The following is a 26,469-nucleotide window of genomic DNA, read 5'->3' on the forward strand; positions in this document are numbered from 1 at the left end:
ACAACAATCACAATTTCAAAAGCAAAAGCACCAGAAATGAGGGAAAAGACAACGCTCTTACAAGAAACAAAGGCCTGAAAGGAAATTTATTTACACTTATGAAGAAATTCTACATCACTATATCACAAGAAGGTACAGATGGATAATGGAGGTTTCACACAGGATTATTAAGTTATTCTACCCATGCATCATGGTTTTACATGCACAGTTATTGTGAAAAAGCTGTATTGATGGAGAACTGCCATTGCCTTTTAGGACAGAGAAATCAGGATCATAACAGAAATGGCATGGGTCTTGGCATAACGCTTGAAATCAAACAATTTCTCAGCCGAAGCCACAATGACCCACCTATTTTCCTGGCTCAAAGGCAGCTTCTCACCCTCCTTGCCCTGCATTTATAGCCTTTAGTTGGACCTTTGACATATAACCACAACCTTGTATGTGTCAGACATGGGGAAAAGAGCATTTAGTTCATTTTTCTTATGAGGAAGTGTAATTTTAGCAAAGTGCTTAATATTTAGTGATGGTCACCTTCAAATGATGGTTGAGAACTTCTCTTCCATCCTGATAATTATAGGACTTTGGTGTTTGCAGGACTGTTTTTGCTATTTGCAGAATTGCCAGTCATAATGAGGAATAGCTTTACTCCTTAAAAAAAAAACAAAACAAAACCACAAAAAACTCTTAAACACACACCCCCAAGATGTGTAACAAAGATACCTTGTCTGTAACAAGTACACAGGAGGCTCACAGAGGAGCTCACACCATACACCCCAGACACTAGCATTTCTTTGACTGAAAAAGCCTGAAACCACAGCTGTTGGCCTCATGTGACTACTAGGACAAACTGAACATTTATACCTTCCACATTCAAGCTATATTATAGTTAACTCCTCCACCTCTCTGTCTTGATAGAGGGAGCTCTTCTCCCTGTCCAAGCATCACAAACCAGGAAAGTTAAAATTGCAGATGGACATCAGTAAAAGAAAAATTTCACACACAGCTGATCAGATACCAACCATCACAATATGGATCCATGCACAAAGGCTATTATTTTCATCCTATTAATTTGAACCAATGTAAAATGTCTTAAAGGATGTAAGCAGTCAGCAGCTCTGTTAAAGACTCAGTTGTCAAAACATCATCTCAAACATCATTCTTCTTCAGCACATGGGTTCTTGGAAAGTGTGTGACTCTAGCACCCTTCATGTAAAACGTGCTGAACTCACAACTTGGCCATTTGAGTCCACAACATGCAATATCAAAAAATAATAAACCTTCAGACTCGTTGTCAGAAGGCCAGCAATAAAATCTGGGAATCGACAAAAGACATGGCATGTCTCCACATGCCAGTACCTCCTCACACAAAGCACCCCAAATTCTCTCCTCAAACCCTTCACATGGTTATCACAGGCTCACATGGTTATCACAGGCGTTCATAATTCGCAGAGAGACATCACCAAAAGAAATGTTACACAAAGAGTTTCTCCTTTACCACGGTCCATATTTGATTTCTCACTTGTACATGTGACAAGCAAGAGCATTTTGTACAGAGACATTTCAAGGAAACACTTCTGTGAAAGTCTTTCTCTTTCCAGCTGAAAACATGAAAGGCAAGTATAGAACAGCCAGGCAAATGCAACAGATCTGATCTTTCACACTATCTGACAGAAAGGACCATATTCAGACCATGAAAGGATCGAGGCAGGAAGGGAAAACCTGCAGAAAGAAAGGGATCACCACACGCTCTTCTAGATCACTTAACTCAAAGTAGGTAATTCATTCAGATGTTTAGCAGGTAGTGAATACACAGCTTGTTCTTCCCAAATTTCCACATGGTACTTGCCATAAGTACATGATTAAGCTGTGAAGTTACAAAATTATGATGAAATGCAAACACATACAAAGAACCTCCCAGGACTTTCCATACACATGGAATAACATGTCTTCTAGTCAAATATCTGGGGAAGGAAAACCTCACATTTCAGACAGGCACTGAGCAAGGAAAGGAGGAAAATATTCCTTTGTGTACTTTAACAGGCCCTCATGCACAACTCCTAAGACTTGCATTACTATCCTTTACAAAATCCATGGTGTTCCTTGACCCTCATAATTGACCCACAGGCCAGTCTCCCAGATCATTTCTCTTCAACATGCCACAAAATCTCATCACAAACTTTACATAAATATTTCCGTAGGTAGGAGAACACATAAATCTGGTCACAGCAGTTCCATGAAGAAACCTCAAAGTTCTAAAACTACAAGAGCTGTGAACCTCAGGAGAGATTCTGTCAGTGCACATCTCCATGGATCCTCACCTTCTAGCTCTAGTTATACCTCCTCTAGCTCCATAGACATATCACCTCTCACCTGCCAATAGCTCTTGCCAAAGAATGTATTTAAAAACCAGGAGATACACTGTCCATTGTTACTGTTGGACACGAAATGAGTACACAGAAGCTTGGTAAGTTCAAAGAGAAAAAGACAAGGATTTATTTCAACATCTGGTATTTATAGAATTCTAAAGGTGACCGTGGATTGGAGGATGGAATTACTACTTCTCCAACCACACTGGTCTAAAGATCAATTAATAATTTTTCTCCACTCACAGAGAAATATGTAAACTATTCTATTTATACATGAAATTATGTGGGAACTCTGACACTCAAATATGTAAACATTATTAGAAGGCGAAAGAAGTTTTATGAGAACTTGAAAAGTTTCAAAACAACTATAAAAGAAAACTTAACACTTTTAAAAATCAGGGCAACAGTCCATTTTCAACGCTGCTCAATAAAAACACACAGTCCCAAAAGAAGGAACCTCAAACAACCAACAGCATCTCCGACCACCTTTTAAACAGAGCATCACAACACTGAACACTTCATTGCAAAAAGAGGCATCGGAATTAAGTGCATTGCTGAACAACGCTCTGCTTTCCATGTCAGCAATTGCAGAAAACAGAACACGGGTAAAGGAGCAGAAAGGCAAGAGAGGAAAGCATCACGAAACAAAATGGTACGGGGAACTCACCGGAAGAGCAGTGGGGTCCGACGGCGGGCCACCGGCAAGATCGTCGTCCCCGAGCAGCAGCGCGGGCTCGTCGGGCGGCGGCCGGGCCGGGAGGGTGTCGCAGCAGCTGCCGGCCGAGAAGCGCAGCTGGCTCTTGCGCGAGTCGGCCGTGAGCGACACCTCGTGCGAGTAGGACTGCAGGAAGGCGCGCACGCCGTCGATGCCCACGAAGTGCGACACGGGCACGCCGCGCAGGGCGCCGCTGTCCGCCGGCAGCAGCTGCTGGCGGCGCCAGCGGCGCAGGCGCAGCGCCAGCAGCAGCAGCAGGAAGGCCACGAAGAGGCACGACACGGCGGCCACGGCCAGCACCAGCCAGCGCGTCAGGCCGGCGGCCGGCTCGCCCGGCGCCGCCGCCTCGTCGGCCGCGCTGCCCAGCTCGGCCAGCAGCTCGGCCACGCTCTCGGCCAGCACCACGCTCAGCGTGGCCGTGGCCGACAGCGCCGGCCGCCCGTGGTCCTTCACCAGCACCACCAGGCTCTGGCGCGCCGCGTCGCGGGCCAGCGGCGAGCGCGCCGTGCGCACCTCGCCGCTGTGCAGCCCCACGCGGAACAGCCCCGGCTCCGTGGCCTTGGCCAGCTCGTACGACAGCCACGCGTTCTGCCCCGCGTCCGCGTCCACCGCCACCACCTTGGCCACCAGCGCGCCGGCCTCCGACCAGCGCGGCGCCAGCTCCACGCCCGACCACACGGCGCCCGAGCCCGCCGCCGCCGCCGCCGCCTGTGGCGGGTACAGCACCTGCGGCGCGTTGTCGTTCTCGTCCACGATCAGCAGCCGCACCGACACGTTGCTGCTCAGCGCCGGCGCGCCGCCGTCCTCCGCACGCACCCACAGCTGCAGCTCGCGCAGCTGCTCGTAGTCGAAGGAGCGCAGCGCGTACAGCGCGCCCGTCTCCGCCTGCACCGACACGTACGACGACAGCGGCGCGCCCCGCACCCGCCCCTCCGCCAGCCGGTAGCGCACGCGCGCGTTCTGCCCCCAGTCCGCGTCCGTGGCGCGCACCGTCAGCACCAGCGCGCCCGCCGCGTTGTTCTCCGCCAGCCGCGCGCTGTAGCGCTCCTCCGCGAACACCGGCGCGTTGTCGTTCACGTCCAGCACCCGCAGCGCCAGCACCGCGCTGCTCTGCAGCGGCGGCGACCCGCCGTCGGCCGCCCGCACCGTCACGTTGTACTCCGATACCTCTTCCCGGTCCAACTTCCGCGCCGTCACCACACGGTAGTAGTCGTCAAAAGACTTCTCAAGGCGGAACGGGACCTCTCCGTGGAGCGAGCAGCGCACATTACCGTTGGCTCCCGAGTCTCGGTCCTGCACATGCAACAGGGCAATAACAGTTTCCGGAGGGGCATCCTCCGAGATCTCGTTAAGAGCCGACCTCACCGAAATCTTGGGCACGTTGTCATTGACGTCTGTCACGGTGATCACCATTTTTGCAGTATCAGAGAGTTCTCCTCCGTCATGTGCCTGAATCTCAAGTTCGTGGGAGGAGATTTCCTCGAAATCCAAGTCGTCCTTAACAGTTATTTCTCCTGTCTCAGAGTCGAGATTAAAAAGTTCTGAGTCTCGGTCTGAAATTTTATGGAAGCTGTATTTCACCTGCCCGTTCAGACCCTCGTCGGCGTCCGTGGCCGTGACGGTGACAAGAACGGAGCCCACGGGCACGTCCTCGGGCACACGCACCGTGTACTCCGCCTGGCTGAACACGGGCGCGTTGTCGTTCGCGTCCAGCACGGTCACGCGGATCCGAGCCGTGCCCGTCCGTGCCGGATCGCCGCCGTCCATCGCCCTCAGCACCAGCTCGTGAAACGCCGCCTCCTCCCGGTCCAGCGCCTTCGCCAGCACCAGCTCGGGACGCTGATCGCCGCCGGGGCCCGCCTGCACGGCCAGCGAGAAGTGCTCGTCACCGCTCAGCTCGTAGCTCTGCAGGGAATTCCGGCCCGCATCAGGGTCGTGAGCTTCGGCCAGGGGAAACCGCGACCTCGGGGCTGTCATCTCACTAAGTCTCAGGTCTTTTTCTACCTGTCGAAAGCTGGGTGCGTTGTCGTTAATGTCTGTGATCTCCACTTCGATTCCGTAAACCTGCATCTGTCCCTCCACTATCAGCTCACAGCGCAGCACACATTTCTCCACCAGCCGGCAAAGCTGCTCTCTGTCGATCCTCTCTGCCGTCACTAAATGTCCTGTCTTCCCGTGCACAGCGAAATACTGAGTCGTACTTTCGGAGACAACACGGATGCCGCGGTCTCGGAGCGCCGGCAGCTGCAGCCCCAGGTCCTTGGCCACGTCCCCCACGAACGAGCCCTTGGGCATCTCCTCGGGCACGGAGTAGCGCAGCTGCCCCCACGCCGCCTCCCACGCTGCCAGCAGGACGGCCCAGAGCAGAGCTCGCTGCCGCCGGCCCCAGCGCCTCCCCGCCGCGCCCATCTCCGCAGCGGCACCACAACACTGCCGGGAGCTCTCCGCCGCCGCTCACGGATCTGGCTCACGGTATAGCTCCGGCGCTTTGCTCCCGACCGCTCCTGCCAGGCTCTTCTGACTCCCTTCAGCACGTCTCCGCACCGCGGGGATGATCGCAGAGTGCTCCGCCGCCGACTCACCCACCGGGAGAGCGAGAGAGCCGGGCCGCAGCGGGCGGGGCTGCAGCGCTCCGAGCTCCCTCTCGCTCCTCTCGGTCAACAGCGGCGCCCGCAGCCTCCTCCCGGCACTGCACGCAGTGAAATGGAATGGAGTCATTTTAATACGACGTACGGAGTATTACGAGTCCTAACACAGTAGTATAAAAGCAGAACTTTCCTCACAAATAGTTGTAGAAGACATGATGGAATGACCGGCGCAAGGGTAGCGAAAGAAAACCGACTCTGATATATACTGCTGTAGGTCACTTCATCACTCTGTGCCCACTGTATCTACAACAACCCAGGAAACAACTACAGGAAAGCTCCTGTAATGAACCTGTCCAGTTTATACATAATTATATTCAATCAAGTCATTCTATAATCCCAGGAAGAAGTTTTTATTTTCTCAGAAATTAAGATGTAAAGGGTTGACGCTTGTTAGCAAAACCTTATTCTCATTATTGTGTATTCATGTAGCTATGGCACATTTTCAACGAAATACTTTCAGGCAGCGGGAAAAGAGAACTACAGCTGCACACCTCTGATGGCCTTTGATAAATTTTCAAGTATACCTGATTCAAGTGCCTGAAGTGGCAGTTGGCGAATCCCCTACACATTTGATATCGATATTTGAATCTTAGGGCCTTGTTATATTTTTAAATAGACATTCATAAGAAATACTGGGGAGGGAAGGGTGGAAGGGGAACCAACCAAAAAAACAAAACAAAACAAAAAAAAAACAACCCCCCCCCCCCAAAAAAAAAAACCAAAAAAAACAAACCTAAAAGAACAAATCCTCTATACAGGGTCCAAATACCTCTCTTTTTATAAAAAGGATAAGAAAATAGGTTCTGGAACAACAACAACAACAAAAAATTACAATGTTTCCCCCCTCTTTGAGACCTCAGTCTTCATCTGCACCTGTGTATGAAGGAAATATTAGGAATGGTAAAAGAAAAAGAGGGAACTACCGGCCAGAATGGAAAAAGAAAACTAACAAAATTAACTCGTCCCGTTAATGGTACCAGTCCTATCATTTCTGTAACAGTGTTCACGCAAAAGATGAGTGACAATCTCTTCTTTTACTCCGGATGGAGAACCTGCCACTGTTCTATCCATGAGAAACGAGTCTTTGGGGAGTCCAAGACTGAAAAAGCGTTAAACAAGGGGTATGTGGTCAGCTTTTAAGCAAGTCCCAGAACACGGATTCAGGATAAACAGATCATTAAGGAAAAATCTGCAACAGCGAGTATCTGCGTTATTTCCCCAGTTCCTTCATGAAGAACCACGAATCTCCTGCACAGTTATGATTCCCCATCACCGTTACTAATTCATACGATTTCAGTCAGATCAAGAGATGCAGACAAAACCTCCTAGATGAATCTGAAGCGGTGGCCACCGCAGAATCAAGTGCTATGGCTAATTGCCTGTTCTCAGAAAAAGAAATCACCTCGTTCTTTATTCCTTCTCGGAGACATGGACCAGCCATTCCAACTACACCACCCGGGGAAACCCAAGGAAAAGAGGGCAACGGTTGGGAAAGACTCAAGGAGAATAGCAGGAACTCACAGCTCTGCAGAAAGAACTGCAGAGAAAAATGATGACTGGAATAAGCAACCAACCCCGCCTATCATTTCTGAAGAAAACTCAACCCCAAATTCACTTGACACTCTTCCAGCAGGGAGGAACAACCTGTAATTTCTCCTTTCATGTTGAAAATGCACACATCTCAGGTTAAAAAAAAAAAAAACAAACAACAACCTAAATAACAAGCAAACACAAGCCCCGACCTCCCAGCAAACCAAAAGTGTTAATTCCCTTTTCGGAATTCTGTTACATAGAATCAGTGGATCTCTTTCTCCAGAGTAAGAATCCCTGTTCTCGGTTGAACTGCCAAATAATTGTTAAAAAAGCCTTTGAAAAATCATGACTGAATAATATATATCTGTCCCATTAATGCTGCCTTTTCTGCAGCAGCATTCCCTCGAAACATGGGGCATTATTACAAGGCAATTTTGGACACAGGATTAAAATCCGAGTGGCATCAGACAAATAACATCGGGGGGAAAAATAATCAGCCTCACTAGACCTAGCATATGTGTAGCAGCCTTCTCTCAAAACATGGGAGGGCAAGCAGGAGAGGGTTAGAACCACCCTCTGTAACTTCTCAATCAACAGAGCCAGGTGCATGTTCTTTTTCGGAGTAAATACCGAAATAGCATTGACCGACCATGTGCAGATCACGACAAGTGTATCAGTCTGGGGAAAACGAGAAAGCCTGTTAAGAAAGGCTGAAGGAGAACAGCAGGAGCTTAGGGTTTTACAGACCTGCGGTGCGTCGGGATTGGCAGGCAGCTCTCCCTCGGCGGCGTTACTACTCGAGATCTGCTTCTCCAAGGGCTCCCCAATCAGCAGCTCCTCCGCCGACAGGACGGGCACCGGCGGCGGCGGCGGCCAAGCGGCCTCGGGCACGGCGCGGGCCGGCGCCGCCACGCACAGGTTGTAGGAGTAGGGCAAGGTGCCCTCGCAGAAGTCGGCCGGGAAGGCGGCGCCGGCCACCGAGAAGCGCTGCGCGCCCAGGCAGCGCAGCACGGCGGGCGGCCCGGCCCGCCGCAGCCGCGCCAGCACGGCCAGCGCCACGCTCAGCACCAAGAGCGCCGACAGCAGCGCCAGCGCCAGCACCAGGTAGAACTGCAGCTCGGCCGCCGCCGCCGCCGCCTCGGCGCCCGCCGCCCGCTCGCTCAGCTCCGGCAGCGCCTCCTGCAAGCTCTCGGCCAGCACCACGTGCAGCGTGGCCGTGGCCGACAGCGCCGGCTGCCCGTGGTCCTTCACCACGGCCACCACCCGCTGCTTGGCCGCGTCCCGCTCGGACACGGCGCGCGCCGTGCGCACCTCGCCGCTGTGCAGCCCCACGCGGAACAGCGCCGGCTCCGACGCCTGCACCAGCTCGTACGACAGCCACGCGTTGCGCCCCGCGTCCGCGTCCACCGCCACCACCTTGGCCACCAGGTAGCCGGCCTCGGCAGAACGCGGCACCACCTCGAAGGGAGCCGCCGCCCCTCCCGCAGCCTCTCCCGCCGCCGCCGCCGCCGCCGCCGGCCACAGCACCCGCGGCGCGTTGTCGTTGCGGTCCAGCACGAAGACGCGCACCGTGGCCGTGGAGCTGCGCGCCGGCGAGCCGCCGTCCTGCGCCCGCACCGCCACCGTGAACTCGCGGCACTGCTCGTAGTCCAAGGAGCGCTGCGCGTACAGCGCGCCGCTCCGCGCCTCCACCGACACGAGCGGCGCCGCGCCCGCCGCGCCCGCGCTGCCGCCCGCCAGCCAGTAGCTCACGCGCCCGTTGGCGCCCGCGTCCGCGTCCCGCGCCTGCACGCGCAGCACCAGCGCGCCCGCCGCGTTGTTCTCCGCCACGTACGCGCTGTACGCCGCCTCCTCGAACACCGGCGCGTTGTCGTTCACGTCCGACACCTCCAGCACCAGCTCCCTGCTGCTCCACAGCGCCGGCCTGCCCCGGTCCCGGGCCACCACCGTCACGCGATGCTCGGACGCCTGCTCTCGGTCCAGCGCGCCCGCCGTCACCACCTTGTACGAGCCGCCCGAGGACGCCACGATCGACAGCGGCGCCTCTCCCGACAGCTCGCACGACACCTGACCATTGTCACCGGAGTCCCGGTCCCGGACTTTCAGCACGGCCACCACGGTGCCGACAGGCGCGTCCTCAGGCACCGGGCTTGACACGGACGTCAGGGTCACCTCGGGCGCATTGTCATTCACGTCCAGCACCTCCACCTCCACCTTGCAGTGTGCTACCAAACCGCCACCGTCCTTCCCCTCCACCAGCAATACGTAGCTTCTTGTATCCTCGAAGTCCAGCGTCTCTTGCAGCGTGATCATTCCTCGCTCGGCATCCACCACGAACTTCTGAAGCACTTTAGCCGGCATCTTGCCGAAGCCGTAGGTGATGTGTGCGTTGGTGCCGATATCGGCGTCTGAGGCTGACACATTCAGCACCGTTGATCCCGGAGGCGTGTCCTCGCGCAGGCTCACGCGGTACCGGTCCTGCGCGAACACGGGTGGGTTGTCATTGGCGTCGGTGACGTTGATCCAGAGCTGGGCGGTGCCAGTCCGGGGCGGGTCTCCGCCGTCCAGAGCCGTCAGCACTAACCGCAGATTCTGTTCGCTCTCCCGGTCCAGCGAGTGGCGCAGCACCAGCTCCGCGAACTTGCTGCCGTCCTGGCTCTCTTTCACCTCCACAGCGAAGTACTTGTTGGCCTCCAGCTCGTAACCTTTAAGTGAGTTACTGCCCACGTCCGCATCTTCGGCCACACCAACTGAAAATCGGGCACCGGGAGAAGTCAACTCGTTGATCTCCAGGTGGAAACTGTCTTGCAGGAAGCGCGGCGTGTTGTCATTCACGTCTTGGATGTCCACTTCGACGTGGAAAATATTCAGCGGGTTGTGCACCAGTGCCTCGAAGCTGACAGAGCAGGTCGCCGACTCGCCGCACATCTGCTCCCGGTCCAGCCTCTCGTTCACGTACAGGTTCCCGTTCTCCTCATTCACCGTGAAGAATTGCTTCTCCTCGCTCAGCCGCAGCTTGCGCGCTGGCAGCTCGTCCGCGCTGAGCCCCAGGTCCCGCGCCAGCGGCCCCACGAGCGAGCCTCTGCCCAGCTCCTCGGGGATGGCGTAGCGGACCCGCTCGGCCGCCGCCCGGCACCACACGCACAGCAGCAGCGCGGCCAGCAGCGCGACCCGCCCAGCGCCTGCCCAGCCCTGCGCTGCCGACCTGACCTCCATTCCCTGCTTTCCTGAAGGGTATCCTGTGGACGGGTAAAAATCAGCCTTTCCGGGTAGCTGAACCAGTGTTCGAGAGAAATAAATATAAGAAATCCCTGCTGCAGATTGGAGGACGGGCTGAGTCGAGCGGTTCCTGCTTTTCTCTCTGCTCTGAGCAGTGCGGGGCAGCGCTAGGCGGGCGCCGGGGAGGAGCCGATGGCTGAGCAGCTTCACCGCCTTGGCCAACAGTGACACCCTGAGTCCGTGCCCGAGAACCGCAGCACGGTAAAGAACAACGCAAATGTCCTGCCCTGCATTCCCTTGCCTCGGGAAGGATTGGAAAATACAGATATTGTCAGGAGCGAGAAACAGAAAGTCTATCAGTCCTGAAACCGTGCATCTAGAAATTCCTGTTGTCTAAATTGCTTATACTTGCAAGTCTTCTGTCGGACAGATCCTCTCCCTTTTCTTGAGGGATGTGGGGCAGGACCTCGGTCTCTGTGCCACTGTCAGCTTACTGATCTCTTGGGTGGAGCGCTCGGCGTCCCCGCTGCCATCGTGCCGCCCCCGTGAGGGAAAAGGCAAGGCGGATCGAACACTGAAACACTGCATTGGGTTTATTACGATAGCTGAGATCCCCACCTAACACTAAGCTTTCCAGCTTTGAACAGTGGTCGTTGATGGACAAGCAAAGCCGGGAATCCCAGACTCTGAGAAAACCACAGCGGTCACATCAGACCTGATCCCATCTCTTTCGACATTCAAAGCTTAGCATCATCTTATCAGTTCCCATACAATCCAACCCCGAGTTATTCGTGTGTGTGTATCCCACAAACCACTCCCTGATATCCTGAACAGGCAGATACTGTAGCTGTTCTCAGGCGTTAAAGAACATTTCCTGGGAAATGTCGGCGGCAGCTATGGTTGTTTGAACAACCAAGAGTAAACAGATTCCTTGCGAAAAGCCGTTTTATCTTACCTGTAATCTAGATCCTCGTCTCTTTTACAGTAAAGAAAAAATCGTCAAACCCCCCCCCCCTCAAAAAAAATATCCTGAAGGAAGGTTGTGTATCATCACAGCCCCTTATGCAGAAGACAAGGAGAGGTTAGAAAACTCTCCACACTATCTACTCGATGGAATTGCTCTGGCACATTCTCCAGTCCTGGGTGTCTGAGATGCCAGTGTCAAGCTATCCCCCCGGATCAGTAATGTCTCGTTAGAAAATGTGTTTTCCTACTAACTGTGGTAGTTCATCTAGTCAAGGATAATTCCTTTCCATCCAGCTGCACCTGTACACAACTTCTGGTAACAAATTAACATTCTGTCAGAACAAGACGTGTATTTGAATTTCTAATGTTTCAGAAGCCATGCAAAACTGTGGAGCATCTCCAGAAGAAATTGAGAGATGGATGTGGTTGTTTCCATGGGGGCAGGGGAATTCTGTTGAAATATGTCACAGACAATTCACTGCCTCCCATATGACAAGAATTGCCTGTAACAACCCAGACACACATTTTCACGCATCACTGAAACACTGTCCAAATCCGTGTTTTCAATATTAACTCGCATTCCAAAATTAGCTACATTATAAATAGATAATGATGAATCGTAGTTTGCATTTAACTATTTTTTTCATCGATATTCTAGTAAATATACTTTATTTTGATGACTATGCCTGCACACTAATTGACAATTTGTATCGAATCCAAAGGTTAAATCATGAAACCCAGCTGTGGGGAAAAAACGTGATCAGAGGAATTCTTCACCAAGCAATACGAGTCTCTTCAAATACCCTGAAGAAGGATTGAATAATTCGTTTGTTAAAGGCGGATATGGAATAAATCTGAGTGTTCAAAGTGTCGGCTTTCAAGCTACAAAATCCCCGAATTCAACTGGAATTTGAGAGCTCATACAGGTGATTACACTGAAATGCCGGGAACCGGGTACTAGCAAGTATTTAAACAATTACAAGGAACGGTCAGTAGAACACTTAGAGAAAGAGATTTCCTTGTGAAATTACACACGCAACAGAACCTTCCAGCCTTGGGGAAAGCTAGGTAAAAAGAGCTGTTGAAAGCAGTAAAAAACATGGCACGTAAAATACATAAGGCAGAATCAGCACGCATTCAGGAGATGACATTCATGAGCGGGTGACTATCTTGAAACACGGTTTCTAAGACTGTGAACCATCTGAGGCTACTCTAAGAATCCTAAACATCGCGTCTTCTAAATACAGTTAAAAATTAACGTACCTGAAAGGCAGCTTGCCCACCGGTTTCGGTAACTTGATCTCCTGAAGGGACGAGATCACCCGAAGCCTCATCTGGTAGTCGGGCCGGGAGGGTGTCGCAGCAGCTGCCGGCCGAGAAGCGCAGCTGGCTCTTGCGCGAGTCGGCCGTGAGCGACACCTCGTGCGAGTAGGACTGCAGGAAGGCGCGCACGCCGTCGATGCCCACGAAGTGCGACACGGGCACGCCGCGCAGGGCGCCGCTGTCCGCCGGCAGCAGCTGCTGGCGGCGCCAGCGGCGCAGGCGCAGCGCCAGCAGCAGCAGCAGGAAGGCCACGAAGAGGCACGACACGGCGGCCACGGCCAGCACCAGCCAGCGCGTCAGGCCGGCGGCCGGCTCGCCCGGCGCCGCCGCCTCGTCGGCCGCGCTGCCCAGCTCGGCCAGCAGCTCGGCCACGCTCTCGGCCAGCACCACGCTCAGCGTGGCCGTGGCCGACAGCGCCGGCCGCCCGTGGTCCTTCACCAGCACCACCAGGCTCTGGCGCGCCGCGTCGCGGGCCAGCGGCGAGCGCGCCGTGCGCACCTCGCCGCTGTGCAGCCCCACGCGGAACAGCCCCGGCTCCGTGGCCTTGGCCAGCTCGTACGACAGCCACGCGTTCTGCCCCGCGTCCGCGTCCACCGCCACCACCTTGGCCACCAGCGCGCCGGCCTCCGACCAGCGCGGCGCCAGCTCCACGCCCGACCACACGGCGCCCGAGCCCGCCGCCGCCGCCGCCGCCGCCTGTGGCGGGTACAGCACCTGCGGCGCGTTGTCGTTCTCGTCCACGATCAGCAGCCGCACCGACACGTTGCTGCTCAGCGCCGGCGCGCCGCCGTCCTCCGCACGCACCCACAGCTGCAGCTCGCGCAGCTGCTCGTAGTCGAAGGAGCGCAGCGCGTACAGCGCGCCCGTCTCCGCCTGCACCGACACGTACGACGACAGCGGCGCGCCCCGCACCCGCCCCTCCGCCAGCCGGTAGCGCACGCGCGCGTTCTGCCCCCAGTCCGCGTCCGTGGCGCGCACCGTCAGCACCAGCGCGCCCGCCGCGTTGTTCTCCGCCAGCCGCGCGCTGTAGCGCTCCTCCGCGAACACCGGCGCGTTGTCGTTCACGTCCAGCACCCGCAGCGCCAGCACCGCGCTGCTCTGCAGCGGCGGCGACCCGCCGTCGGCCGCCCGCACCGTCACGTTGTACTCCGACACCTGCTCCCGGTCCAGTAGTTCTGCAGTCACCACGCGGTAGTAATTATCGAATGACTTCTCAAGTCGGAACGGGTGGCTGTCGCTGATGCTGCACTGCACCTCTCCGTTTGCTCCAGAATCCCTGTCTTGGACGCTGAAAATTGCTATTACTGTCCCCAGAGGTGTATCTTCTGGAACCGGAGTGAACACGGACATAATGACAATCTCGGGAACGTAGTTGTTTACATCAACGACCTTGATGAGTACCTTGCTGTGGGAAGAGAGTCCACCCGCATCCCGAGCTTGCACAACCAATTCGTAAAACTCGTGTTCTTCGAAATTCAAGTTCTCGATTATTACAATTTCTCCACTTTCCGGATCCATCTTAAAAGTCTTGTTGAACTTCTCTGGGATCTGAAAGAACGAGTATTTTACCTCGGCATTTGGCCCCTCGTCTCTGTCACTCGCTGTCACCTGTAACACCCGACTTCCTACAGCCACGTCTTCTCTCACAGTCACCTTATACACTGACTGAGTAAATTCTGGAGCATTGTCATTTCCATCTAACACGATGATTTCGACTGTTGTCGATCCTGATTTCACCGGACTCCCGTTGTCTGTGGCTGTCAGGATCAAATGATGAGCAGCCTGCTGTTCCCGATCCAAAGATTTCACCAATAGTAATTCCGGATATTTCACACCATCACCTCCTGTTTTCACATCCAGGGTGAAATAGCTGCTCTCGCTACATTCGTAATTCTGTAAAGAGTTCACTCCTATGTCGGGATCATGAGCTCTCTCTAATGGGAAGCGTGCGCCTGGTGCAGTATTCTCGCTGATTTCTAAGACATTTCTTCTTTCTGGAAAACTGGGAGGATTATCATTAATATCCAGTATTTCTACCTCCCCTTTGTAAATGTTCATTGGACGCTTTACAAGAATTTCAAAGTTTAGAACACATTTAGCAACAGCTGCGCATATCTCCTCTCTGTCCACCTGCTCCATCATAGATAAGTGGCCATTCTGCAAGTCTAAAAAAAAGTACCGTGTCCTACCTGTGTCAAAAACGTGGGCGTCGCGGTCTTTGAGTGCCGGGAGCTGCAGCCCCAAGTCCTTGGCTACGTCTCCCACGAACGAGCCCTTGGGCATCTCCTCGGGCACGGAGTAGCGCAGCTGCCCCCACGCCGCCTCCCACGCTGCCAGCAGGACGGCCCAGAGCAGAGCTCGCTGCCGCCGGCCCCAGCGCCTCCCCACCGCGCACATCTCGGCAGCAGCACCGCAACACCGAGAGCAGTTCGTCCCGCCGATCGCTGATCTGCACCCCGCTCCGGCTCCGGCTTCTGCTCTAATTTCTTCTCCGGCTCACCGCTCCCGGCCGCTGCCGCTGGCCCCTCCGCCTCGGTGCTGCACCGATCCGTACTGCGGGGACGATCCCAATTCGGCGTCTGCCGAGTCAGGGAGGCAATTTGCAAGGGATCCTGTCCGCAGCGGGCGGGGCTGCAGCGCTCCGGGCTACCTCTCGCTCCTCTCGGTCAACAGCGGCGCCCGCAGCCTCCTCCCGGCACTGCAGGCACCGAGCGCTGCCCGCCCTGCCTTGCACACGGGCAGCTCGCGGGGACAGCACAGCGCCACGGAGATATCGGGCCCCGTCCAGAGGGGACCTTCTGCCTCTGCTTTTCCCCATCCCATCTCTTCTTTGAGAAGCTGATCAAGACCGGTAAGAAGGCAGAGGCGTCCTTGTGTTGTTTCTACCGCACAGGAAAATGTTTTTGTAATGGTGATACAATATTGATATAAAGTTCTCTTAACAAGCAGAAGGATTACTAGTCATAGTCCATTCGTTCAAAACCACAATTTCCCCCACTAATGGCCCAACTTTTTTAGCAGCTATGGTTGGGTGATCTTTTTATTCCCCTCACCTTTTCTGCCAATATATCTTAATATTGGAATGCCATTAGCAACCTCAGATTTTCAAGCACCATGTGATAGCACAAGCCAGCAGCCGACTTTTCTGTGTTCAAGTTCCTCAGGTGGTCTCGAACCCGATCTTCTCTTACAGTGGGAGGGACATTTTTCCCCCAGTCCCTGCCTTGAGCTCCATCCACTTGACAGGTATGGAGGAGACCTTGTCAGTGATGACTGACACAAAGATATGGCTGAGTACCTCAGCATTTTCGTGGTCTGTTTTTATCTGATTGTCAGTTGTATTCATCAGGAGACATACAGGTTTTTTTTTTTGTTTGTTGTTTTTTGTTTTTTGGTTTTTTTTTACATTTTTCTTCAGTCTGAGTTACCTGTAGAAACCCTTCTTGCTATTGTTTGCATTCTTTGTACAGTTCAGCTCCAGCCATGCCTTGGCCAGCCTGACCCTATCCCAGCACAACAGCCAGCATCCCTATACTCTCCCCAGGACACCTGTCCCTGGTCCCACTGATGCTCATTTCTTTCTTGCCCCTTAGTTTGACCAGCAAGTCTTCCCTCATCTATGCTGGTCTGTTCTCTTCTTTTCCTGTTTTCCTACACATGGGTTCTAGAGGGCATGCAGTGTATGGAAAGCATCCCTAAAGGTCTGCCAGGTCTGTTATGCTCCCTTGTCCTTCAGGGCACTTTCCCCTGAGGGGCCCCACTGACTAAATCCTGTAAGAACTGGAAGTTTGCTTTCCTAAAATTCATGGTCCTGGCTTTGTTCTTTGCCTGATCCATATCCCTCAGGACTATGAACTTGACCAGTGAATGATCATGGCAGCCCAGGCTGCTTCCAGTCTTCATATCTCTGATTAGCTCATCTGTGTTGATGACCAACAAGTCCAGAAAAACATTTCTTCTGGTAAGGAGGGTTGGACTAAGGTCTCAATCCTTCCTGAAGGGCACCTCCAGGGAGGTTCCTGGGAGAACTCAGCAGTATGTTCAGGCCTTTCAAGACAGGACACTGCCTCCCCCTCTCACAGGGTAAAAGCCATAATAAACCATCTGTTTATGAACTGCCTCAGACACTTGATGTCGCCCTGATTTTTAAGAGTTTTCTAAAGCCTTCTGAGTTCACATTCTTGTAGAGAACTTTCCCACACAACTTTCTATAAACAACCTATTGTTTTGCATTCTTTCATAGAGGTGGAGAAATTTAATGTACAAGTAGTTTGTCCAGTGTCGTTGGAGAGGTGGCACGTTCACCCTCCAATCCACTGGCACCTTTTGAGAACTATAAACGATTGGAGTCAGAGAAAATAAATTAGTCTCTTCATCGTGACCAAAGCTGTGGTGCGTCATTTTTCCTTGTGTCATCTGGTGACAACTTGAAGCCTCAAACTGGAATGACCCAAACCCCAGAAATTTAATAATGAAAGGTGGTGGTTCCTCATGATCTCAGTAAGAGACACACACCAACTCTCTTTTATAACACACACTAATGGAAGAGATTTGCACAGGTAATCTTACATTCCTTTAGATGTGGAGAACATTGAGTAAAAGTAGCTTCCCACAGGAATTCAGCAACACACAGGATGCCAATTAGATCCTGGTCCCAGGAAAGGAAGTGTGCCCCTGTTCCACTCAGTCAAGACACTACAGGACTTTCACACAGTAAACCAGTTTTATTCATAATTTTTAGAGTTCCAATAAAAGAAGTTTTCATGCAGACTTCTTGCTTGCAGGCGGTTTTCTCACCAGTGGGAAGGGGGACCTGCCTGCAGGTTCCTTGGTTAAAATGAGATTAATCTAACCCTCCACCAATGTATTTGTAGAGCAGAACACAGCACATCAGAAGCCTATGTCTTCCCAAATTAATTGCACTGTGGATTACTTCAACCTTGATGTTCATCAGTCTTCTGGTCAGCATCACTACACCATTTTCTCCCCAGGACTTACCTTTTCATCTGGGCCTTGTGGAAGTAGTCCTGCTGTAGTCCTCTGCATTTCATGATGCCAAAGCTTCTCCCTGGTAGCAATTTTTACTCATCAAATTTCCACCTCCAGGCACTCCCTAAATATACTTCCCTAGGTTTTGTGCCATTCTTTTCTAAAATTCCTACATCTGAAGTGCTACAAACACCTCGTAATTGGCATCTGTGGATGCAGCTGTCAGGAGATTTGAGAAGGTCACTCCCCTACATCACAGCTTTACAGGGACAGAGCACACCTAGGGCCTGTGGGGAGGTGGGGCCCAGTTTTCCCTGACCCGCCTATTACTGGGCTCCATCTCAGCCTAAAGGTCACTGCTCAAAAGAACCATAGAGGCCTGATAGCAATTCCATTGTCCTCCCAATTTTCCTGAATGCTTTATCAGCTGCATCTTGAAACTGGAGAGATGTGCCCACTCACCCACTATCTAGGCCAAAGGAAAATACAAAGACTATCTCCACACAAAGCATTCAGCTGTTCTCTTTATTTCAGTTTTACACTCAGGGGTATCCAAGTTTACAATGTTAAACTTTATAACTTCAACAATACACAGCGTGAGGCTTTCTGAATATTCCATGCAGCACAGACATCATTCAAGTAATCAGTTATTATACATGGGGTGGCAATCTTTAAGCAGAAAAAGAAAGACAATGCTCAAACTCAGTTCAGAAAGTAGCAGGAGAAAGGGCAAAAAGGAGAATGCAAATGCTCTAACACAAATGGAGAAAATACATGGGGACAGCTTTCTACTCCCAACAAGAAACCACTGTATACAGGAAAAATAAGAAGTCCAACATCAATCTCCTTTTTACCATTTCATGTTGATTCTACCCTTAGAAAATGCTCTCTGAAGGACTTATGGATTTTTCATGAAATATAACCAAAGGAACATTTTTTCAAAACTTTGTACAGTTATAGTAAACCAAACACCATTTGTGCTGTTACATTTCTGTATTTCAAGGAGACAGAACACCGAGCACTGCTTTATGGGGCAAAAAGAATATTTTGTCATACCTTTTACTGCTCTTATCTGCCCTGGAGAAAATGAGACTCCTGTACTCAGAGGGTCAGAATAGCCTTCTTGCCAGGTGAGCTGCAATTGCCTGCACTGCAAAGGTTGGATGGGAGCAACTCCACCAGGCCACACTAGTGAATTATATGCAGACACACAGTGGCTATATTGACTGACAGGAAACCAAAGCACACAGAGCCCACGCCCACACATCCCAGAGAAAGGCATCCAGAATCCAGAAAGAGCCCAGTCCTCACACAACATTGTGACATTATACTCTCAACATATTTGCTTTCCTGAGCTGCAAAAGGGGTTTTATACATTTTTTGAAGGAGGAGATCTGGCATAGTCTGCAAAACTAGGACACAAGGAGTGTCCTTGTGTCACAGGATAGAAGAAAAGCTCCACCATCTTGTTGGAGAGCAAGAGAGAAAAGAGCATAGCTGGAGTGTTAACCTCTTCCTTAAACCCTGTCAGAAATGACCATGACAGTTGAAACATACTATTGCCTCAGTGAGAGAACCTGAGTTGCTTTTGTTTGCTTGTTTGCTTGTTTGTGTTTTGGAGTGGAAGACAATTTTTTTTTTTTTTTACTATAAATTAGAAATCACAGGAAGATGATTACATTAATTGAAAACACAAATTTAGTCTACAGGTACCACTGCCACATGCTGCGGCCTGAATATCCACCTCCCATGGGCCATGAAGACTCTGTCTCTGCAGATCTCAGCTAGTTAAAGGAAAGAGTGCTGAACTGTCCTGCAGAGAGAGTCCCAGCATTGTCTGGGGCCATGTCCTCTGTGCTGACAGGGACACAGGGGAAATCCTGCTCCTCATCCGGGCCCTGGCCCACGGCGCAGTGCTGTGGGGGCAGGCTGGGCAGGATGGGCTTGAGGAATTTGAACTCGCTGTTGCCCGAGCCCGTAGTGAGGCTGATCTCGTAGCAATAGGCGCGGGGCAGGCTCCCTGCAGCGGCTGCATCGGCCAGGCCGCTCTGCAAGTTGTCGGCACCATAAAGCACATGGCCAGCCTTCAGCTGCTTTCTCCTGCAGACCTTGCGAGCAACAAAGACTGCGGTGGAGATGAGGAAGAGGAGTGAGACAAAGACCAAGGAAATGATTAAATAGGTGGTCAGGGAGCCGTCCTGATCCTCTGTGGCCGGGCTGCTGTGCGGGAGGCGCACGTCGGAGAAGTCCTTGAGCAGGAGAGCGCTCAGAGCTGCCGTGGCTGACAGCGGGGGCTTGCCGTTGTCTCTGACCAGGACAAGGAGCTTCTGCTTGACGCTGTCTCTCTCTGTCACCGGCCTCCTCAGACGCACCTCCCCGCTTTGGAGGGCCACGGAAAACAGCCCTGGGTCGGTGGCCCTCAGCAGGTGGTAGGAGAGCCAGGAGTTCTGTCCCGAGTCGGCATCGACGGCCACCACTTTGCTGATGAGGTAGCCCGCCTCAGCCGACACGGGCACCAGCTCACTGGACGCTGGGCTGCTGTCCTGGGCTGGGTAGAGCACCAGCGGTGCGTTGTCATTCTCGTCCAGCACGACCAGGCGGACGGTGACGTTGGCTCTGAGGGGAGGAGAGCCCGCGTCAGAGGCACTGACCGTCACCTCGGTCTGCCTCAAGTGCTCGTAGTCCAGGGGCCGCAGCACAAACACGTGCCCGTTCTCAGAGTTCACAGAGATGCAGGAGCACGAGGGCCGCTCTGCCCCTTGCTCTGGGGCCAGGGAATAGGTCACCTTGGCATTGAGCCCCACGTCAGCATCTGCAGCACTGACGGCCCCAACAAACACCGTGGGGACGTTGTTCTCACGCACGTACATGGTGTAGGAGGTCTGGTTGAAGACGGGGGCGTTGTCATTGACATCGGAGATGTCCACGCTGAAGGTCTGGGTGGTTGTGAGAGGAGGCGACCCCGCATCTGCTGCCCTCACACTGAGGATGTAGCGAGGCGTCTCCTCGCGGTCCAGCGCGCTCACTGTCACCAGCTCATAGTAATTCTTATAGGCTGGCCGCAGGGAGAAGAAGAGCTGATCCTCGAGGGCACAGGAGATCTTCCCGTTGGCACCAGAATCCCGGTCCCTGACCGCAAACAGGGCAACCACCGTGCCGGGCACTGTGTTCTCGGGGAGGGGACTGCTGAAGGAACTGACCACCAGCTCTGGGGCATTGTCATTCACATCCACCACCTCCACCAGCACTTTGCAGATTGCTGATAGGCCCCCTCCGTCTGTGGCCCTTACAATCAGCTTGTGAGTTTCTGCTGCCTCAAAGTCCAGAGGTTGTTTGATTTTAATTTCACCAGTTATGGGATCAATCACAAATGCAGAGTCACTCTGTCCCACTGTCTGGCTGAGCTGATAGGTGATGTTCCCATTAATTCCTGCATCTGGATCCGTTGCCAACACAGTCAGAACTACAGAGCCTTCTGGCATGTTTTCCAAAACCTTCGCAATATAAGGCTCTTGCCTGAATTTGGGAGCATTGTCATTTACATCTAGAATGATAATAGAGATCTCAATGGTCCCACTTCGAGGAGGAAAGCCACCGTCCACAGCAATAACACTGAAACCCATCTCTGCATGCTCCTCTCTATCTAGTGGCTTTTCCAAAACAAGTTCAAGATATTTGTCGGCATTATCCCGACTTCCATAGGAGACACTGAAATACTCATTCTCCGGAGAGATGCTGTACTCCTGGACTGTGTTGCTGCCAATATCATTGTCCTGAGCTGCCTCCAGTGGGAAAAGTGAACCGGGGTCGCTCGTTTCAGGGATCCTAAAAGCGACTCGATCTTCTCGGAAGACGGGTGAGTGGTCATTGATATCGTCCAGAGCCACCTCGACCCGAAAGAACTGCAGGGGGTTGGAGAGCAGCAGCTCGAAGGGGAGCATGCAGGTGGCGGACTGGCCGCACAGCTCCTCCCGGTCCAGCCTCGCCGCCACGACGAGGCGGCCGGAGGCGCGGTCTAAGCGAAAATGCTGCCGGCCGTCCTCCGAGACCAGGCGGGCGCGGCGAGCCGAGAGCTGCGCCGGCGTCAGCCCCGCATCCTCCGCCAGCTGGCCCACCAGGGAGCCGCTTTCCGCCTCCTCGGCTACGGAGTAGCGGATGGGCTCGGCGCGAGCGTGCGGCAGCGAGAGGAAAGCAGAGAGACAAAGCACTTGCCTTGCGAGCGCCATGGCGCAGCGGCGGCGGCGGCGGCGGCCGGTGTCGGTCTCGCGGATGTGCCGGCGGATTCCCCGCGGAGAGCGGCGAAGTGGAAGGCGCACGTCTTCTCTCGCTGCTTCAGATTCCGCCGGCGCTCCGTAAAGCAGCCGGGCTGTCCCGGCAGCGGCTGCAATCCCTTCCGCAGCCTCTGCCACCTCCGCCCGGCTGCGCTGGGCTGCTCTAAGCTGCTCTAAGCTCAACTGAGCTGAACTGAGCTGGGCTGGGCTGGGCTGGGCTGGGCTGGGCTGGGCTGTGCCGCTCCGGGCTCGGCCGCCTCCGCTGCCGCAGCCGCTCGGCGCCGCCTTGGCCGAGGGCACCACCCAGCGGTGCGCGCTGGGACTGCAGCCGCCGCCGCCCGCAGCCCGCGCTGCCGCTCGCCCCGGCCCGCGATTCCGAACCCACCGAGACAGCCGGGCCAGGAACGGAACGCGGCCTTAACCACGACAGCCTAAAGACGACACTGAGTCCACAAGGACAGAGCATCACCCCGCAGCAGGAGAAACCGAGCAGAGATAGCGCGATGGTGACCGCATGGGAATGCCAATGAACACTCTCCCGGCTGCATCTGCACACTCAGGAACTGCACCCACCCATCATTGCTTCAGACAAGGGACACAGTGAGAAAGTAACTCGCATAATTTTGAAAAGTCTTGACAGGGCTTCCCGACACGGAATGCCTCTACAAAGACTTCTGCCACCACAAAAGGAGTCAGTGTATTCTCTTTATTTCAAGCTAACATATTTTTTCAGTTTCTAATCTCAGACTTATGCCAATTTACAACGTTAAACTGTCTAACTTCAGCACACCACAGCGTGAGGGAGACGTTCTGAGTATTTCATGCATCACAGTCATCATTCAAACAACCAGTAATTCTAGATGGGGTGGCACTACTTCTCTAGAGGAACGGGTTCAGTGCAGTGCTCAGTACATTTCAGGGGAGAAAGGGAAACATGGGACTGCAAATGCTCTTACAGAAACACTGAAAACTATGCAGGGACAGCTTTCTATTCCCATCAAGGAATCTTGGGATGCAGAAAAAGCAATGAAAAGACCAATCTGAATGTCTTCTTTTATAAAGATCTTCTTGCCTCTACCTTCCAATATTTGAGGTTTAGTGTTTTTGGAGCTTTCCTTCAAATGCATTCAAAAACAATGAACATGATTCTACAGCTCTATTCAATTACAGTCTACCCTAACACTGTTTGTGCTCCTGTATTTCCAAGCCAATCCTGAGGTGAGAGAACACCCAAGGCCTTCTTGTACACCAAAGGAAGACTTTGTTGTGCATTTTGCTGCCCTGCTCTGAGCTAGATAAGGAAGGCGAGACTGCTGTTGTTAAAGGGTCCAAAGACCTGCCTAGCCTGCTGAGCTGGCATTGCCTGTTTTGTAATGGCTGGGTGGGAGCAATTCCCGGCTTCACCATGCAGCACTACTGAAGCATCTGCAGATATTCAATGTCTGCACACAGAGCTCCCATCTCAGAAAGATACATCCAGAATCCAGGAAAGAAAGGGCCTAGTGCCCACGTGACATTGCCACTTACTACTCTCAACTTCCTTGCTTTCCAGAGCTGGGAAAAAGCCTTTTCGCATTTCAGTGAGGATAGGATTTGTTTGGCCAACAGTGACATTGTCTTGAAGACCAGAATAAAAAGATCCTCTGTCTTGTCAGACAGACAGAGAAGGCAGAACACACATGGAGGGCTAACCACAAACATGAAATCTGTTCGAAAGGGCAGTAGCAAAGGTGAATCCCATTAGAGAATGAGAGGACGTTGGCTTCTTTTATTTCCTTCAATGCTTCAGGAGGAGCAGACAATTATTTTGAACAGAATTTGCAGAAAGTTGGTTGAATCACTTGCAAACACAGATATACTCTGGAGGAACCATGGCCACCTGCTGCGGCCTGGATCCCCTCCTCCCATGGGCCATGAAGCCTCCAGCTGTGCAGAACCCATGTCAGTTAAAGGACAGAGCATTGAACTGTCCTGCAGAGAGAGTCCCAGCATTGTCTGGGGCCATGTCCTCTGTGCTGACAGGGACACAGGGGAAATCCTGCTCCTCATCCGGGCCCTGGCCCACGGCGCAGTGCTGTGGGGGCAGGCTGGGCAGGATGGGCTTGAGGAATTTGAACTCGCTGTTGCCCGAGCCCGTAGTGAGGCTGATCTCGTAGCAATAGGCGCGGGGCAGGCTCCCTGCAGCGGCTGCATCGGCCAGGCCGCTCTGCAAGTTGTCGGCACCATAAAGCACATGGCCAGCCTTCAGCTGCTTTCTCCTGCAGACCTTGCGAGCGACAAAGACTGCGGTGGAGATGAGGAAGAGGAGTGAGACAAAGACCAAGGAAATGATTAAATAGGTGGTCAGGGAGCCGTCCTGATCCTCTGTGGCCGGGCTGCTGTGCGGGAGGCGCACGTCGGAGAAGTCCTTGAGCAGGAGAGCGCTCAGAGCTGCCGTGGCTGACAGCGGGGGCTTGCCGTTGTCTCTGACCAGGACAAGGAGCTTCTGCTTGACGCTGTCTCTCTCTGTCACCGGCCTCCTCAGACGCACCTCCCCGCTTTGGAGGGCCACGGAAAACAGCCCTGGGTCGGTGGCCCTCAGCAGGTGGTAGGAGAGCCAGGAGTTCTGTCCCGAGTCGGCATCGACGGCCACCACTTTGCTGATGAGGTAGCCCGCCTCAGCCGACACGGGCACCAGCTCACTGGACGCTGGGCTGCTGTCCTGGGCTGGGTAGAGCACCAGCGGTGCGTTGTCATTCTCGTCCAGCACGACCAGGCGGACGGTGACGTTGGCTCTGAGGGGAGGAGAGCCCGCGTCAGAGGCACTGACCGTCACCTCGGTCTGCCTCAAGTGCTCGTAGTCCAGGGGCCGCAGCACAAACACGTGCCCGTTCTCAGAGTTCACAGAGATGCAGGAGCACGAGGGCCGCTCTGCCCCTTGCTCTGGGGCCAGGGAATAGGTCACCTTGGCATTGAGCCCCACGTCAGCATCTGCAGCACTGACGGCCCCAACAAACACCGTGGGGACGTTGTTCTCACGCACGTACATGGTGTAGGAGGTCTGGTTGAAGACGGGGGCGTTGTCATTGACATCGGAGATGTCCACGCTGAAGGTCTGGGTGGTTGTGAGAGGAGGCGACCCCGCATCTGCTGCCCTCACACTGAGGATGTAGCGAGGCGTCTCCTCGCGGTCCAGCGCGCTCACTGTCACCAGCTCGTAGTAATTCTTATAGGCTGGCCGCAGGGAGAAGAAGAGCTGATCCTCGAGGGCACAGGAGATCTTCCCGTTGGCACCAGAATCCCGGTCCCTGACCGCAAACAGGGCAACCACCGTGCCGGGCACTGTGTTCTCGGGGAGGGGACTGCTGAAGGAACTGACCACCAGCTCTGGGGCATTGTCATTCACATCCACCACCTCCACCAGCACTTTGCAGATTGCTGAGAGACCCCCACCATCTGTGGCCCTCACACTGAGCTCGTGAGATTCTTCTGCCTCAAAGTCCAGAGGTTTTGTGATTTTAATTTCACCCGTTATGGAATCAATCACAAATGCTAACTCATTCTGTCCTACTGCCTGGCTGAATTGATAGGAAATGTTCCCATTAATTCCTGCATCCTGATCAGTTGCCAGCACAGTCAGAACCACAGAGCCTGCTGGCATGTTCTCCAACACCTTTCCAATGTACACCTCCTTTGTGAACATGGGAGCATTGTCATTTGCATCCAGAATTACAATGTTTACTTGGGTGGCCCCACTTCTGGAAGGAGAGCCCCCATCCACGGCAGTAACACTGAGACACATCTCTGCCTGCTCCTCTCTGTCTAGTGGCTTTTCCAAGACCAGTTCAAGATACTTCTTGCCTGAAATCCCAGTCCCATAGGAGACACTGAAATACTCGTTCACTGGAGAGATGCTGTACTCCTGGACTGTGTTGCTACCAATATCGAGGTCCCGAGCCACCTCCAGCGGGAAACGAGCGCCTGGATCGCTCGTCTCTGGAATCTTAAAAGTGACTCGTTCCTCGGGGAAGACGGGTGAGTGGTCATTGATATCGTCCAGAGCCACCTCGACCCGAAAGAACTGCAGGGGGTTGGAGAGCAGCAGCTCGAAGGGGAGCATGCAGGTGGCGGACTGGCCGCAGAGCTCCTCCCGGTCCAGCCTCGCCGCCACGACGAGGCGGCCGGAGGCGCGGTCTAAGCGAAAATGCTGCCGGCCGTCCTCCGAGACCAGGCGGGCGCGGCGAGCCGAGAGCTGCGCCGGCGTCAGCCCCGCATCCTCCGCCAGCTGGCCCACCAGGGAGCCGCTTTCCGCCTCCTCGGCTACGGAGTAGCGGATGGGCTCGGCGCGAGCGTGCGGCAGCGAGAGGAAAGCAGAGAGACAAAGCACTTGCCTTGCGAGCGCCATGGCGCAGCGGCGGCGGCGGCGGCGGCCGGTGTCGGTCTCGCGGATGTGCCGGCGG

At 53.7% G+C, this 26,469-nt stretch overlaps 5 protein-coding genes across 5 annotated transcripts; all 5 read right to left on the reverse strand.

Annotated features, from left to right (window-relative positions):
- Positions 1 to 3,003: 3,003 nt before the first annotated feature.
- Positions 3,004 to 5,510, reverse strand: LOC128795836 (protocadherin gamma-A10-like). Its single transcript, XM_053956903.1, has one exon. It carries the CDS (start codon positions 5,488 to 5,490, stop codon positions 3,004 to 3,006), a length of 2,487 nt encoding a protein of 828 aa, XP_053812878.1. The 5' UTR covers positions 5,491 to 5,510.
- Positions 5,511 to 5,535: 25 nt separating this feature from the next.
- Positions 5,536 to 11,069, reverse strand: LOC128795837 (protocadherin gamma-B5-like). The gene is made up of 4 exons (XM_053956904.1): positions 10,976 to 11,069; positions 8,010 to 10,501; positions 7,912 to 7,940; positions 5,536 to 5,770 (listed from the first exon to the last, which is right to left on the reverse strand). The coding sequence occupies exons 1-4, from the start codon at positions 11,067 to 11,069 to the stop codon at positions 5,536 to 5,538; spliced, it is 2,850 nt and encodes a 949-aa protein (XP_053812879.1).
- A 1,101-nt stretch (positions 11,070 to 12,170) lies between these two features.
- Positions 12,171 to 15,175, reverse strand: LOC128795838 (protocadherin gamma-A10-like). Its single transcript, XM_053956905.1, has 2 exons — positions 12,711 to 15,175; positions 12,171 to 12,188 (listed from the first exon to the last, which is right to left on the reverse strand). The coding sequence occupies exons 1-2, from the start codon at positions 15,165 to 15,167 to the stop codon at positions 12,171 to 12,173; spliced, it is 2,475 nt and encodes an 824-aa protein (XP_053812880.1). The 5' UTR covers positions 15,168 to 15,175.
- A 3,095-nt stretch (positions 15,176 to 18,270) lies between these two features.
- LOC128795806 (protocadherin beta-4-like) lies at positions 18,271 to 22,112 on the reverse strand. Its single transcript, XM_053956866.1, has one exon. It carries the CDS (start codon positions 21,983 to 21,985, stop codon positions 19,544 to 19,546), a length of 2,442 nt encoding a protein of 813 aa, XP_053812841.1. The 5' UTR covers positions 21,986 to 22,112; the 3' UTR covers positions 18,271 to 19,543.
- Positions 22,113 to 23,835: 1,723 nt separating this feature from the next.
- On the reverse strand, positions 23,836 to 26,468 carry LOC128795797 (protocadherin beta-15-like). Its single transcript, XM_053956855.1, has one exon. The coding sequence runs from the start codon at positions 26,412 to 26,414 to the stop codon at positions 23,973 to 23,975; it is 2,442 nt and encodes an 813-aa protein (XP_053812830.1). The 5' UTR covers positions 26,415 to 26,468; the 3' UTR covers positions 23,836 to 23,972.
- Between the last annotated feature and the right edge of the window lies 1 nt (position 26,469).

Source organism: Vidua chalybeata, chromosome 15, assembly GCF_026979565.1.
Source record: "Vidua chalybeata isolate OUT-0048 chromosome 15, bVidCha1 merged haplotype, whole genome shotgun sequence".
NCBI classification, from domain to species: domain Eukaryota; kingdom Metazoa; phylum Chordata; class Aves; order Passeriformes; family Viduidae; genus Vidua; species Vidua chalybeata.

Excerpts from the sequence above, each read along its gene's own strand:
- LOC128795836 (XM_053956903.1), bottom strand. The coding sequence starts at position 5,490 with ATGGGCGCGGCGGGGAGGCGCTGGGGCCGGCGGCAGCGAGCTCTGCTC.
- LOC128795837 (XM_053956904.1), bottom strand. The coding sequence starts at position 11,069 with ATGCAGTGTTTCAGTGTTCGATCCGCCTTGCCTTTTCCCTCACGGGGG. Across the intron at positions 7,941-8,009 it reads CCAATCCCGACGCACCGCAG|ACTGATACACTTGTCGTGAT; the intron begins GTCTGTAAAACC and ends CGTTTTCCCCAG. Across the intron at positions 5,771-7,911 it reads CTTGTCGTGATCTGCACATG|TGCCGGGAGGAGGCTGCGGG; the intron begins GTCGGTCAATGC and ends CACTGCGTGCAG.
- LOC128795838 (XM_053956905.1), bottom strand. The coding sequence starts at position 15,167 with ATGTGCGCGGTGGGGAGGCGCTGGGGCCGGCGGCAGCGAGCTCTGCTC.
- LOC128795806 (XM_053956866.1), bottom strand. The coding sequence starts at position 21,985 with ATGGCGCTCGCAAGGCAAGTGCTTTGTCTCTCTGCTTTCCTCTCGCTG.
- LOC128795797 (XM_053956855.1), bottom strand. The coding sequence starts at position 26,414 with ATGGCGCTCGCAAGGCAAGTGCTTTGTCTCTCTGCTTTCCTCTCGCTG.